Consider the following 15,907-nt stretch of genomic DNA (forward strand, 5'->3'; position numbering starts at 1 on the left):
AGAAAACCTAACTGTAAAGTATACGGTTCCTTTCGTATACGTAAGCCGGAATGACGATGCTGCTACGGGCTGGATAAGCATGGCAGACCTGGCTGGCAATTCCTCCGCCAGAGAGTCTCGTTCCACGCCAAACACGTGATTACGAGTCACTTAGTCCAGTCAATCGCAGAAATTTCGCATGGCTAACACTGACCCTGACTTACAGCTGACAGATTTCGGTGCCGGAGTGGGCGCCGGCGAGCGCACAGAAGTGCAGCCCTCGAAGGTGTGCCGCTCACATGCGTGTTTGTGTGCGCCATTCTCCCACAACTGATGCTCTCTCGATCGTGGGCTTTACGGCGATCAGCAGTTCGATACGGCAGTCTGATCTTTCACCGAGGTTCCTTGCCATTTCGCGTTGGAACATTTCATTGTTGCCTGGATATCAACGCATGACCGTGGTTGTTGCATGTATAGCAACAGAAGTGTTGCGCTGCGAAACACGTGGATGAAGGTCCAATTCATGGCATGGAAGAAGGAAAAGTTAGGAGGGAGCATTTCGTAATGTGAAAGAAAGAAAGAAAGAAAGAAAGAAAGAAAGAAAGAAAGAAAGAAAGAAAGAAAGAAAGAAAGAAAGAAAGAAAGAAAGAAAGAAAGAAAGAAAGAAAGAAAGAAAGAAAGAAAGAAAGAAAGAAAGAAAGAAAAAGTAGTACGTCAGAGCACGCACATGCCAAGCTTGTCTTGCCCCCATTTTCCCGATCGGGCAAAGGCGGCTGAATTTTTTTTTATCACTCGCCAACTTATCGCATAAATTTGGTCGCGCAGTTTCATTTTTGTGTGAGCTGCTACTCCGTTTGTGTAACGAGCCGCAGAGCCAGTGCACGAGAGTGACCAGCTACCGTTAGGCCTGCCTTACATCGCGCGCCAACGTGTTGTGGCAGCTGGCGCTCTAATTTATCGCAGCGCCGCCAGAGACGCCGCTTCCGGCGCAGCAGTCAAGAATACGGCTTTTAAGTGAGGCGAGTAGAGCTACAAACGAACCCAAGCAACGCTTCCTCCTACATATCTGTCTGCGCGCAGGAAACCTTCAAGTGCCCGACTTCTGACGTCTGACTTAGACTGCTTTAACGTGTACCAGCTGCGGTGTTTTTGACGGTTGAACAGTACGCGAAATGACCCGTTCGGCTAATGTATGCGGTCAAACATCGTCGGCTGCGACACTGAGGAAAAAAGAGAAAGCTATACTGACTTGGAGGAGAAAATCCGGATGTATTGGCTGACTACTTACTTCTCAATCAAGCGAGATGGCCAAGTTTACGAGAACCTTTAAGCAAGATTGTTCTTTCTTTTTTTTTTGGTCGCATATAAGAACTGCGGACTCTGTATGAGTTGATCCCTTTTTTCGGCTCATGCCAGCCTCCGTTACTTTACTCGATGGCAGTAAGATGACTAGGGCAGGATGTAGCCGTGCCCACACCAACTGCATTTCCAGTGGACCGATAGGATAATCTGTATAAGTATTATTAGAGTCCTTGCGCCAAAAAAATTCACAGGGTCCTTTATAGAAGCATGCGCCTAAAACAACTCGAAAGCGGAAGCCATCTTTCTGTTCGCAGTCGACTATATTGATCCCCCCTGAAACCTTTCTGCACCTAGCGTGGTTTTTCACTGCATCCAGGATCGTATAGGCATTGCAAGCTTTCTGCTCTACAAGTGGTTTTGCACTGCCTTCGTGAGCGGCCTACCTTTGACCAAGCAACGATGTCATATGATGACGTCATCATGTGATCGAACAACTTCACAGTTATGTGAAGTCACTCTATGTGACGTCATAGTGACGTCATCACGTGATTTGGGCCGACGCCGACGGTCAATTTTCGCGTTCGATGGGGCATTTAAGGCTTTCGCCTTAATAATGTTGCGGTTCTCTTGCGTGCAATACGAATGCGTCTTGCGTCCATATACGTCCAGCCTCAGAACTGCGTCCTCCGTTTCGCAGGCGTAGCGCCAAGATCCTTGCCGCCTTCATGAATAATCGGTAAGGGGTGGCACACCGGGCACGGGTCCGGTGTGCCACCCCCTACCGATCAACTATGTGTCATCCAGCAAGCCCTTGAGACGGGGACGAGACAGGGTCTCCGGTCCTCCTTGGGGGCGGCCTAGGCCCCGGCCACGAATTTGCTGGAGTTCTTAATAAAGTTGTTACCACCAGCACCAATGATACGCGCACAGACATTCGTTTCCTTGCGGCACGGTTATTATCAAGCATGATACCCTGTTTCAAAATGTAGGTGGCCGGTGAAGACAATGTCTTCCTAACGTTAGGCGGGCACTGGTCCGAGCTCGTTGGTAGGAATTCATGGTACAGTTCATGGTACTTGCGCTCCTCTGAAGAACGTGGGACAGGGGTAAAACAGGCTCTGTTTTACTGTCCCCTGTCCGACGTTCTTAAGACGAGCGCAAGTAAATGTACCATGAAGGTTATTCTATACGTAAGCTTGGTTTCCTGCTTCTGCTAGACGAAGAGTTCTCTCCACACTTCCATCCTTTATTCCGTCCGGTTTCTTACCGGACTGAATTGTGACTGTTCACAGACAATGTTTGTGTGTATAGTACTCGGACGGTGCTGCATAGTCGTTACTTTGTAGTGTCATCACAGGCCCTTCTATTTTATTCTTTTACATCCCTTTCCCCTTCCCAAGTACAGGGTAGGAAACCGGATACTTCCTCTGGTTAGCCTCCCCTTCTTTCCTTTATCTCTCTTTCTGCCCATTCCTTATGCGACGAAAGTGAACCACTGCAGCATTTTCTGATGCGCGAGGCACCGCAGTCTATTTGACATGCGTTTCGAGGCATACGGCTTCGATCTCAAACTCGGAATCGTCCTCTTCTCGCAGGACATCGACCTGGAGGGCTTCCAGGCCTTTATGGACACCTACCTGGAGATGGACACTCCCCGGGATCTGGTCAAACACTTGTTCCTCTCGTTCGTCCGAAAGCCCGCCCCGCCGCGCGCACAGATCGCCGACGGAAGGCTGCTCAAGGTACGAACCGCCTTCGGTCCGTTTTGCGGCTCTCGAGCACGAAGTACAGCAGTCATGACTATCTTCACTCTATATTATCCGTGCGTGTTCGTATGCCATCATCTTCGGGAAAGTTATCTGTAACGTTTCATGTTAAAAGACTGGGCGTGCAAACACGGGCACAAGAGAGAAGTCAAGACTACACAAACGCTGACTTCTCTCTTGCGTACGTGTTTGCACGCCCAGTCTTTTAAAATGAATACTCGCCAACTAGCTCAGCTCTTAGTATCACTTTATTACATAGGTATACAGGGGAAAAATTCGTCACCTATTCGCGCACGTGACACCTTGGAATCCACTGAAGCATCGATTGCTGTAAAGCTGACGAAAGCAGGCTAGATTGATCATGTTATGTTGGCTCCTGAAATTTGGAAATTGGGTTCCTCAGCATGGCGTGTGGTGTATAGTTTGCTCAAGGTACTTTAGGAAGTCTATCGTCATTCGGTATAGCTCAGTCAGAAAATTGTAGGAAGAAAAAAGAGGGGCTGCCGGGTATAGAGACATCGAGTAACGAATTTACAAACCTTCAGGTGCGTAAGCAAAAAAAAAAATTCCTTGCGATTTTTCTCTATGATGACACATAATCACAAAAAGTAAGGCATTTTATGCGTGCTTGACATAGGTGAATTGTTTGCCGCCGTGGAACTGTGCTTGAAGATGTAGGTATAAAATTCACCATTGTTTCTGTATCGGTGTCACTTAGTTCACCTAATTCGAGGTTACCAATACCCGCAATAATGAAACCAGCGTCTCAAACCATCAGAAGGAGACGCAATTTTGAAAAATGAAAGTATAGTTGGGGTTATCAAACACGATTCTCCATAAAACGAGCTTGCTGTGTCATGAAATTTTTATGCCAGCCTGACAAGGATTCAAGTTAACGTTATTAGATACGTATCATTTAAGCAGATTCAAGTTTAAAGCGATTGTAATACGCGCACGTAAGCGCATCGCTTCAGCAATTGCCTTGATGCCTATGCGGGAGCCTCTTGTGTAAGGCAAGAGTGAGTGTGATATACCGGACAAAGTTCTAAAAAGTTTTGAAAAAGTGATGCGACACCAAGAAGCAGCGTAGCAACGTCAAATGATACTTTCTGTGCTAAGTTCCGTCATGGGGACACAGCACTAGATATTCGAAAAAAAAGATGTTTTTGATCGCGCAGGATGGTTGTTCACGTCTACAGCGTGCTCGACAGCGTGCTCGACAGCGCAAACACGCTTGTGCACATATGTATTTGTGGTGTGTTGACTCGCAGTAAAGACGCGTGCGTGTGCCTGTTTCGCTGATACGTTTTAGGAGGCTAACAAAATCCCCGCCTTCTAGTATGTGGCTGTCGTGCCGAAAAGAATGCTCTTACCTGCCTTATGATCGTGTACTGACTTTGTAGCTGTGCTGATACGAACGATTCAGCTTTGTCCCGCGATGAATGCTCGCGCTTGCATAGCCTGCTGGTCGTCTGCCCTGCTAGCGATGGCTATACACTGTCTAGCCGTAGTGTAGTATCTGCAGTGTCTTGATTGGTTCATTTCGGGTCATGCCTCCTTGCTTGCATTTATTCCAGGCTGTGTTTAGCGACATGAGTAGTGCATCAATTTTTTTTTCTTGGATTTATTTTACTTTTCTTGCTCGCTGACAGAGGCTTCATAGAACGTAGTTAGTGCGCTTGTCTTCTGTCTCATTTTCCCGAATTTTTCAAGAGTGTACTGTTTTCTTCGATGTTTGAATGAATCTCTGGAGCACCTACCAGAGGGCTAATCAGTTGAAGCGGGAAAATATGGTATTTATAGTTTCATCCTTTCGTTGTTTTTCCCCCTGTTTATATATGTAAGGCACCACGCTTCGTTCATTGACCAATAACATCAATCAAGTGGAAGAATTGAATACAGCTATGACTTACACGTATGCTCAAGTCCTGATAATGTCTCTATTTACGTCTGTGCAGTCCTCAGTTTGAACGTGGCGGTTTTTGTGCGCCTGTCAACTTACTTGCGTTGTGCATCTGTGTCGAGCGCGTGAACGTTCTTTGCGACTCATAGAATGTGCCCACTTTCCGCAACTATGCCGCGTGATGGTCTGTCTCTTCATGCGGTCTTTGTATATGACAGACGTGGCTACTTCGCTGTATGGAATGCTGAATATAATCAGCGCGGGCGTAGCCAGGGGTGGGGAGGTTGGAGGGGGGGGGGGGGGGCTCCAACCCCCCCACCTGAAATTTTTCAATTTTGCATGTTTATATATCAACGCACGCACACATATACATGAAGTATGGTTGACCCCCCCCCCCCCCCCCCCCTTTAAAAAACATGTCTAGCTCCGCTACTGATGACCAGCACAGAAGCCATATTTCAGGCATATTAGTAATATCATTTTTTATTGAATCTGTTTAAGGAAAGGCTGGTGCCTATACATGGCTCCGGCTACCTCTCTTCCCTTACTTATTAATTAGCCTTACGAACTTATAAATAATAGTAGAGTACTGTAAAACTCATTCACGGTAACGTCCTTTTAAAAGGAATGTTATCCCGTGATGCATAATGTCCACGTGTCAACAATAATGTTCACACACAAGACACACAAGAAACGTTCGCACTTGGCCGACGAGTTCATCTCACAGTCCTTTGTATAATGCGATCACACAACATTCACTGGGCCCTTGCCCGCACTTTAAACAAGCTGTCTTGAATCACAAGAGGCAACGCGAAACACGTGAGCAGAAGTATCTCAATGTGAAGAATAATTACAAATGTGAACCAGTACTTTTTTTTATATTTCCGATTCTTCTAAAAGCTGTACTAGGGCGCGTGCAATAATGTTTTGATATCATTCATGTGTTCCTGACCTTTGAAGGGACCGACAACTGCCCAGAACATGAAATGAGATGACTCCATTGATGGAAATATTGTCCGTCGCACTGACTCAAACCAACCCTGTTTTTTTCGTGAGAGGTAGATTTATATTTGTATTTCTTAATTGAAAGTCGCGAAAAATTACCTGTGGCGCCTCTGGCGGCAAAAACATGAACGATCCGATGTACCCGGCCTCGTGACCGTTGATTGCTGTGCGCGGTCGATGATTTGTTTGTTAGTATTGAAATATTGTTCGTTTCTTTATATTAAAAGGTTTTACTCCATAAAAATGTACATATAGGCCTGCGTTAGTAGTATGCATTGAAGTGGCGCTGCCTTCGCGTGACGTAATGATCCCATGCTCGTCAGCGCGTCTTGAGCAACTTTTCAGCATGTTCATGCAACCGTGCACGCAGTTTCCAGGTCGCTAAGATTTTGGAGCGACATAGTTTTGCTACCTACACTTCGTCTCAGAAATGACGCACGCTGCTACTCGGCGCGGCTGCGCGTATGCGTAGCGACGTTTTCGATGACTTGGCTTGGCTCGTGCATCGAGAGAGTAACGACGCCGGGACAAGCCACCCACGGCACAGGCGCAGGCAACCTTGGACGCATGCGCACACAACGCGGTACAAATACAGGGAAGGTGTATAATGTCACATCATCTCATTGTAACAGCTTGTTATTTTCAAAAATAGTTGAAAAGCTATAAATAAATGTGGTTAAGCATAGTTACAGGAACTCCTGCGAAAGTAGAACAACGATAGCTTTCACAAATCGCGCGAAGGGCTGGCGGCATCGCTATCAATTGTCAGCGTTGCTGGAGGAAATGTACGTCCGTGTTCAGAGCCTTTCAGATCGAAAAATACTGCTTGTAAAATAACTACGTGCTTTTGGGATTAACTACTGCAGCTACAAACACTGCGCCGGGTGAGCTTTCTGTCGTGCCGTAAAAAATTGGTCGAGAAAATTCAGTTGTCGGTCTCTTTAATACTGACGTTCGATTGTCTTCAAATCTTGTTGCATGGGGCGCCCAGGCCTAAAAAGCATTCATTGCTTAAAGTGTATAAAAGGCTCACTTGTTTCACTACTCGAGTAGTGCAGACACACAACGTGCGTATATAGAACGCCCATGACCATGGCTCGACGTAGTGGAAGTATAGAGAAGGACGAGAGCCCAAATGCCCTTTTGGTGTGTGGGTGGCGATCAAGAAGAAAAATTGGCCGCGTATCTTCGTGCTCCGCTGCAAATGCCGTGTAAAGACGATAGAGGAGGCGCTGCGGGAGATATGGACGCCATCTGGCAATACGTCGGGAAACATGAGCTTGTGCAGAGGGTTTCCTTCCTCCTTGGCAGAGGGCGTTCGTCGGCGCGCATGGGCATTTTCAGCGCAGCTTAAGAAACTAGGGTCTTTGGAATTACGTATCTATGTATTTTCCATTAAAGGAGCACACCACCTAATACTTACCTAGTGATGTGGTGCCTCAGATATGCGTAATATTTACTTTTTGATCGACAACGTTCACAAGTATGAACAGCCGTACCAGTTCAAGATGGGTGGGCGGTAAGCAAGTGGTTCAACTTTGGCCAGGTCGCTGAATCGGGTGACAGACAGACAAACAGACAGACAGACCAAAATTTCTGCGTTTAAGTTCCCCAAGAAATACTATCGTCCTTAAAAAACATGGCTGATCCCTCCTTCATAGGAATCGGTATAACAGGAAAGTGAAACGTGTTTTTACAGAGGTAGCTGAGCGTTTATTGTGCATTGTTTCGCCGCAAGGGCGAAGCAATAGATGCGATAGCGACTAATTGGAATGTCACGCGAAGAACGGAGCGCAGCTGGAAACTTGCAGCGTGCTGTTCAAGCGCAAAGGACGCATGAAAAGAACACAAACAGGACGAGCGCGAACTAAAAACTGTCCCAGATGTTACTTCGTTGTGTTTGAGCAGCGCGTTCCTTTAGTAAACGCGGCCGCTGCAGCGAGCGAAGTGACCTTCGTGCACTCTGTAACTTCAAGGCAAACTTGCGGTGAAAGCACAAGACGTACAAACCGCCCCCATCACGAGATAAGCGCGCGCATGGGCGACCACGCCCTGTAAGGCAAAGTACAGGTTTAGGCGCGCACACATCGCAACGAGTTGGGCGACGACCTTTAGAGCGTACCATTCGCGCCATCACGCTGGTGATAACGAAAACAAGGGCCTGTGATCTTCTCGCAGCGCCAGTGCTAAATGGTGTATATAAATAGCTCGCCGTTATAGTATGCTGAAGAACGTAGCCTTTGTGGCCGAGTCGTTTCGCTCCTCGCGCTGGAGAGCGAGGGGTCGTGGGTTCGACGACGGAACTTTTTTTTGTTTTTTCTTTGTCATATGTTAGTGTACATTTTACAACGTCATATCCGTGACGAAAATACGTCACTGAAGCCTTGGTGGACCCCGGCATAAAACACTTTGGTGTCAATATAGGCCTCGTGCGCTGCTTTTTGAAATCGGACATGCAGCGCCACTGCGGCGGCTGCTGGCAAAATGTCCCTGTTCCCTCCTCACAGCCGCGCCGCAGCAGGTTGGCAATGGCTAGGGTGCCTTGATGCGGGTTTTGTCCGCTTTAGGATGGGGACACCTGCGGCATCTACTGCGGCGCGGCTGCCATATTTGAGCCCGCGGGGTCTTACCGGCGTCTCACCGCTCTACGGCGGCTGTGTTGCGAGGCGCGAGACGCGGGGCAAAAAGTGGAGTCCCAGCGGCTTCAGCCCCTTCAAAGAATGGTAACACCCCGAGGGGGGCGCACACATCGAGGCACATTAGCATTGGCCCCTAGCAGCGCAAGTGCGGCGAAAAAAGTCGACTTCTATCTGCTCTTGCGAATTCGCATGTCATAACAGCTACAAGAACACGGCCGGGAAACTACCGAAGGTTCAATTTTATCATTTTCCATGGAAGTCGTACGAGGCTGATCGGCGAAAACGTCGGAACGCAGCCGTTCGGCGCCCCCGATAAGCAAATGCGTCCTGTCTTCACACGGTTTCTTTCGCTTTTTAGCCAAGTCACTGGCGTAACCAGGGGGATTCAACCCCCCCCCCCTCCCTCCGATTTTTTTAAATTTTTTCATGTGTGTGTATACACGCACACACACAAACGCACGGACGAACATACATAAAGTATGGTTCAACCCCCACCGAAAAAAAAATTCTGGCTACGTTACTACGGCCAATGCTAGTGTGCCAGCTACGCTACTGCTCCGGGTAACATTGACACATTGTTGGTTCCCTTGTTCCTTTTATTATTGTTAGCCCGAACGGAGATTTGTGACAACCATTGCGACGCAAAACAGTCCTCTCTAGTGCCCACTTTGTTGGCTGTGCACGACTGTCGGGCTGAGGGGCCTCAGGATCGGCTTCATGATCGGAGGACCTAGACGAAAGACACAGTTGCACATGTTCAAAAATATAATTTAGCAAACTGTTCGACGTACTAACAACGCTAGAAAACTAAGCGACGGGCAGTTCATGAGGACCGTATCTTTTTATTATTGTTAATATGTCATTTCAACTATCCCACCTTTCTGCTAATGCGCGCCGGTCATAGGACAAGCGACGCGCGAGGCTGCCGATAAAAAGTATTTTCTATCGCATGCCAAGAAAAAAGTTTACTCGCTTCTAAACGCTCGTCGTACTCCACGCTCTTTATTTGCGCGACGCCTTTTCTGAATATTTCCGACGGACCGACGGCACTGTGCAGTTCCTATCGCACGCAGTAAACGTGATTAGCGGCATACAAGTCGTCAGGCTAAGCGAACTACTTCGTTTGAAGTATTCCTGAACGTTTGCTATTCGTCCGTAGCTGCAAAAAAGCAAGCGGGGCTCGTTTTGCGTTGCCATTTTCACGCATCGACGTTCACCGCACAAAACTGCGAGCTACGCGCCGGGAAGGGAAGAGGGACAAAATTCGCCAAGTGGCCGCATTGGCATTGCGCACTCGTAGAGCGGTGGCGCCATCAACTGAGCGCACGAGGTCTATAGAGAACAAAGTTTCTCTGTCTCTGAATGAATGGGTGTGTGGGTTTGTCCTACGTGCGTTCGTGATATCGTGGCTTGTCCGTACGCATTATTTCAACTTGCCTTCTCGAGTAAAACTTAGCGATAAACTTAGCGAAAGGTTTGTTAAGCGGGGCCTTATGTTCAAACACCTCTGTATGTCCTAATTCCTTTCACCGTGGAAAAGATGTGAAAACGAAGCATATAGGATATTTTATGTTACTTCTGTTTTCCTGTATGAAAGTGCAGCAACGACACTTCTTGCTGTATGTTTGCTTGTTCGCGTGGCGGTGTTTATAATTTGATTGAGAAGATACACTCAGCGACGCCGGAAAAAGAAAAAAAAAAGAGAAAAAGGAAGTGACAAAACACGAACTGCTTTACCGAATTCGTGGCCGCATTCGCCAGAATTTACACCTTCCATAGTTTTGCCGTAACTTGCAGGTTGGGGATAATACAAACTCTTGTTGCTAAGATTCTCTCGCGTATGGGTGCGGTCGATCGCTGGTCGTTCATGCAGAATGCCAGCTTTCTATGTTCAGCTAAAACAAGCCCTGCTTTTGGCAACGCTGCAGCCCTGGTTCCTGCGAAAACAGGGTACGTGGCGCGCCTTGTTTGCATACCGACGCTTGTGTCGTGAACATGACAACCCCGTTCCCTGCCGACGCCCAAAGCCGACTTTCGCGTACAAATTCATGAATACCCTTAGCGGTATTGATGCGCTGTTTTCCACGAGCCAAGCGAATCGCCTTTGTGCGATGTCGGCACGTTTGACACGTTTGCGATATCCCCGCGCGCAGACCGCGTTAATGCGCCCTTCTAACGGCGCTCGATACGGCTCTCTCTCTTTCAGCCGTTTGTGCGTTTCCCCAAAGAACGTCGTTATCTGCCGCGTTTAGCTCCGGCGAAGAAGCACTGAGTGCTCCGACGAGAACAGTCGCATAAAACAGGAAGGCTTACGAGATTGCTTCCGGCGCGAGCCATGAATTATGGTCATATGTATACGCGTCGTAGCGCCATGAATTGATGCGATCTACGAATTCGATAAGGAGCTTTGTGTAGTGGAGTGGAATGAAGGCAGAGGGACAGATGCAAACAAACTGTTTGGAACGTTAAAGCCTTCGGGTTGCCGCATGGCTTAGAAAATGTGGGAACTCTGCGAGACCAAAATAAACAGTTTTCTGAAATAGAACTTTCGGTGTTTTTGTTTGCGTTGTGAGTCATTCCCAAACAGTTGATGAAAAGCTAGGGATGCAGCCTGAATGATCGCTTGGCGTGCTTCTTTAGCGGTTGAGTGATAATTACGACGCGTTCGTACGCAGCGATCACAAAAGCACGCGAACAGCGCGTTCATCTCTAGACACGCCTGCGCAGTGTAAATATTCCCGTAAGGTTTCATGAAACCCGCAGAGCACTGGAAACCAGCGCCGCTTTCGTGACGCTGCTGACCTCTAACCTATAAATAAGTGTGACAATATAAACCTGCTGCGCTCTAGCAAAAGCGATGCCATATGTACAGTGCGGTCCACTGTTAAAGGGAAGACTCGAATGATCACCTGTTATATTTCTGGCCCCCTAACTGCTAATGTATGTGAAGAAATTGTTTGCGCACGGTACTAGTCTGTCAAAAGGAGTCGGAACTGCCTACCAGCAGTAGTTTTATGCGGATGTAAGCCATTATGCTTCTGCAAGAGAGCGAAATCCGGCCATGCCCTGCACGCAAGTGTTCCCTTCAATAGTGGACCCGTCTGTACGTTGTCACGTACGTTCTCACACTTTTTCTCCTTGCTCTAAGCAATAATATTGTCACAGATTTGCGCGGCTGATATTCTAATTTTTCGATTGCGCTGGATATATTTTCAGCCGCCTCATCACAGTTTGTGGCCTATGCTTCTACTCTGCTGTTAAGAACATGCCACGTGCTCTCAAGGACACTATACGAATCATGTGCATATGTATGAGCAAACCTGTCAGAGTGACTGATCAACTGCAGCTTCCGTAACACTGCTTTTGAGTGCCAGTCGTGCTTTCGTGCGTCGTTCGCTGGTCGACTGGTGCAATCTTAAAGCCCAGCTGTTAGCCTATACTTGGTGGGAATTTTTCGCGGCGTCCTTACGGAAACGAAAACACCTTTGATGATTGAAGATAACTGCATACATTGGTTGGTATCACGCACGCAACATATGTACAACAAAGCATTCCTTTCAATGAGGAACGAGCACAACGCAAGCATTCAAGCCACGCAATATATGATAAGGCGTGACAGACACGTAGCACTCCCCACATCCGTTACCGGTAAACATTATCGTTGCGCAAGCTGCCGCGGCGATGGCAGAACCGACAAGAGGGCGTTGCGAAACCCGGCAAGGAGGACTGGATTCTGTCGTTTGTCAGTGACAACTTTGGGCTCGCTTGCCGCAACGACCCCATTCAACAAACCACGCGGTAGAGTTCTTGTTTAGATTTTGCCTTGGCCACGAATGCAGCGCGAGTGGTCGCGGAACCAATCACTGTGTAATGCAGCAACCACAAACGATTTACATATCAATAATTGCTGGAATTTTACGTCCCAAAAGCATGATAGCACCATGAACTTCAACCGGGGGTTCTTTAACGTGCACCTAAATCCAAGTACACGGGCCTCTAACGTATCGCCTTCATCCAAGATGCGGCCGCCGCAGCCGGCATTTCATCCCGCGACCTTCGGGTCAGCAGTCGAGCACCACAACCACCAGACCACCGTGTCGGGTAACCGCAAGACGATTGTCACTGCCATAACTCTCAAGCAATAAAGCATTGCATACCACCCTCAGTAGTTTTAGTGGCGGTTTTCAAGTGCTTCGTGGCATATAGGCTTTCGCATGGCCGGGATGGTGAGTCAGTATTTTACCGGAAAGGTAAAAGAGCACGTGCGGATGCTTATAAGCAAAACTGCTCGAGGTGGCGATCAAAATTAAGGCAACTTCGCATGGGGGGTACCAAGCCTGAAGGAAGTGCGGAGCTGATGATGATGATGATGACCTCTCACTAGTGGCGCTTACCCACAAAGGGGGGTGGGCCAAGAACCGGGTGGCAGGATTTTGAGGTAAATACTTGAGGCTAAAGATAAACGTTGTAATTTTTTACTAAAATAGATAAAAAAATAGCTAATACTTGAAAATTCTGCAGAGCACACAGTCAGTCTATCAGGTGTGATGTTTGACGGATGTAACAACGGTTGGAATTAGTACTGAAAATAAGCCAATATAAACTAGCATGGTAATCTATTGGTTTCCTGTATGTAATCAAACACGGCAGAGTGGACCTCCCTGTGGCTATAACCTAATGTAATGCCACCAAATGATAAAATTTGCGGAACATTGATTTGTAATCCTAACTTTTGAAGGGGAGCGACGAGGCATCTTTTTCGCTGATTAGAATACCGGTGACAGAATAAAAAGAAATGCTCTATTGTCTCTATTTCACCGCAAAACTGACATAACGGAGACGCGCTGAGTCCAGCTTTGTGTAAGTAATAATTCAACTTCGGAATTCTGCAGCGTAGTCTGGTGAAAGTAACTTCTACTTGCCGTGATACACACCACTGCTTATTCCAGCCAAATCTTAGATGTGCGAAGTCGCTGAATTGATCCCATGAAAATTTGCCTATTTCATTAGGCAGACACGCATTTCGAAATCTTATTGCTGTCGCGTAAGCAGTATCGGGTATAATCGGTGTAATGGGTCCCCTTAAAGATATTGTGGCTAATGTGTCCGCCATCTCATTTAAATATATTCCGTAGTGGCCTGGTACCCATAACAGCTGAATTTTTCGCAAGTTTGCCGGTACTAAATGATGAAACATGTTAATGAGCGGTAAGTTTGTTGCCGAAGAGAGCGCCGAACATACTGAAAGAGCATCTGTAATTATAACTGCTTCTGATTCGCTTGAAGGAAGCTTTCGTAGAGCCAGAACAATAGCAAATAATTCTGCAATGAAGATAGGTGCGTAATCTGGAAGTCTAACAGGAAAAGACCAGTCAAGAGACGGAGAGAAGATGCCTACCCCAGCCTTTTCGTTTGATACGGATGCATCAGTCGCAATTATATTGTTAATTGTCATGTGCGCAATGTAATCTTGCAACTGATCATTTAAATACCGTAATGGTATATGTTTCGCATTCGGAGGAAAAATATTATCAAAATCTATGTCCAGTTTTGAATGACTTGTACGTGTTGAGCCAATATGTTTAATTTTAAGTTTCAATGGTTCTAGCAGCGCCTGAACGAATATAATTTGTGGGGTGTGTAAGCGCGACCATTGTTTTTCAAAAAATAGGCTTGGATCTTTCATAAAAACGTAAAATAACTGATTCTGAGGCGAATTATATATGTTTAAAAAGGTTTGAACTGTAAGGATTTTGAATCTGTTCATCATAGATGGTATTCTCGCTTCGATATATAACACATTATTGGCCACAAACTTGGGAAGACCAAGGCACAAGCGCAAAGCTTCCCTTTCTAGTAGTATTAAGGGTCTCACTTTAAAATTCGCGCTTCCAGAAAATAATACACACCCGAATTCCATAATAGGCCGCACATACATTTTATAAATCATTATCAATGTATTTCTTCGCAACCCCGTTTTCCTGTTTGCAAGCTTACGCAGCCACCCCATGGCGCGTGTTGCCTTGGAGCCAACTTGTTCAATGTGATTCCTCCAATTTAATGTTCCGTTATATATGATGCCTAAGTATTTAAGGGAATCAACTTGGGCAATGATTTCTTGACCATACATTAGTGAGATGTTGACCGGGTCCCTAAACGAAAACGCGAGAAGCGCGCTTTTGTTGACGTTTAATGACATATGAATATCTTGAAGCCATGCTTCTAACATATTTATATAATTTTGTAATGTCTGGTAAAGAGAGTGCAAATCACTATTGGTTGCAAAGAATGCAATGTCGTCCGCATACACATATAATTGAATATCGCGATGGGTTGGAATAGAGCTCATGAAAATATTGAACAAAACAGGCGATAGCACTGCCCCTTGTGGCACACCGCGTTTCTGCTTATATCTGTTAGAAGAACAACCCCCATGGAAGCAATAAAATTGGACAGCCTTCTGCGTTTATCTTCGGTTTTCTCTTCCTTTCCTCCTCTATTTGTTTTTCTCTTTTTCCTGTTTTATTTCTATTTATATTTTGCTTTATCTATATCTTTCTCTTTCGTGCTCTTTATATATTTCTTCCCCTTTTTTCTCCTTCTTTCTCTCTCTTTTTATTTCTCGCTTGCTTCCTCTTTTTTTTTCTATTTTTATACGTGGTTTTGCCGGGCCCCAAAAGAGCTCCGCACCTATCATCATCAAGGCGATCGAAAAACAAGGGGAAGAAGACTTCTCCTTGGCACGAGCGGCGCTCAATATGCTACAGATGGCTATGCTATTCGTGGTTTTGCCTGCGTTACGCCAAGCTACGACAGCTTACGATGACAGCATACGACAGTACACGACAGCATGCGACAGCCCGGCCCCTAAAGTGCTCCGCATTTAAGAAGTCGAGGATCGGTAGTCGGCATACTATTTTGAAGGGATCATTACGTAGCATACACGTATAGAGGTCTTAAAAAAGAAAAAAAAAAGAAAGATCTCTTTGTCCTGTTCAAGTACAAACGCATGTTAATTTTACAGTGATAGGCGAATCCTTCATATACCTTTTCATTAGGAGAAGTGAGTAATTTGTCTTCGCTTCGAGGGCTTCTAATCGAGAAACCCGACCTTTCCTTTTTAACTACAACGCGGCGAAAGCACTACAGGGACTTGAGAAGTTTCATTAGTCTTCAGTGTAGTATAGTGTTCATCGCCGTGCATTCCTAGTCTTCTTTGTCGTTAATGGAGCACGTGCGATATGCATTGTTTCTGACAACAATGAATTGTTCTGAGAACTGCGAATGAAGCTTCATGAATGCTTCTCAAATTC

General features: G+C 46.4%; 1 protein-coding gene across 2 annotated transcripts in view; it reads left to right on the plus strand.

Moving 5' to 3' along the window:
• Nucleotides 1-15,907, plus strand: part of LOC119393244 (diacylglycerol kinase beta) — a 405,235-nt gene that overhangs the window by 312,959 nt on the left and 76,369 nt on the right. For both annotated transcript variants that reach the window (XM_037660161.2, XM_037660163.2), the window contains one exon: nt 2,877-3,023. In XM_037660161.2, the coding sequence (XP_037516089.1) occupies nt 2,877-3,023 (147 nt within the window). The remainder of the gene's footprint in view (nt 1-2,876; nt 3,024-15,907) is intronic.

This window comes from Rhipicephalus sanguineus, chromosome 5 (genome assembly GCF_013339695.2).
Source record: "Rhipicephalus sanguineus isolate Rsan-2018 chromosome 5, BIME_Rsan_1.4, whole genome shotgun sequence".
Classification (NCBI taxonomy): domain Eukaryota; kingdom Metazoa; phylum Arthropoda; class Arachnida; order Ixodida; family Ixodidae; genus Rhipicephalus; species Rhipicephalus sanguineus.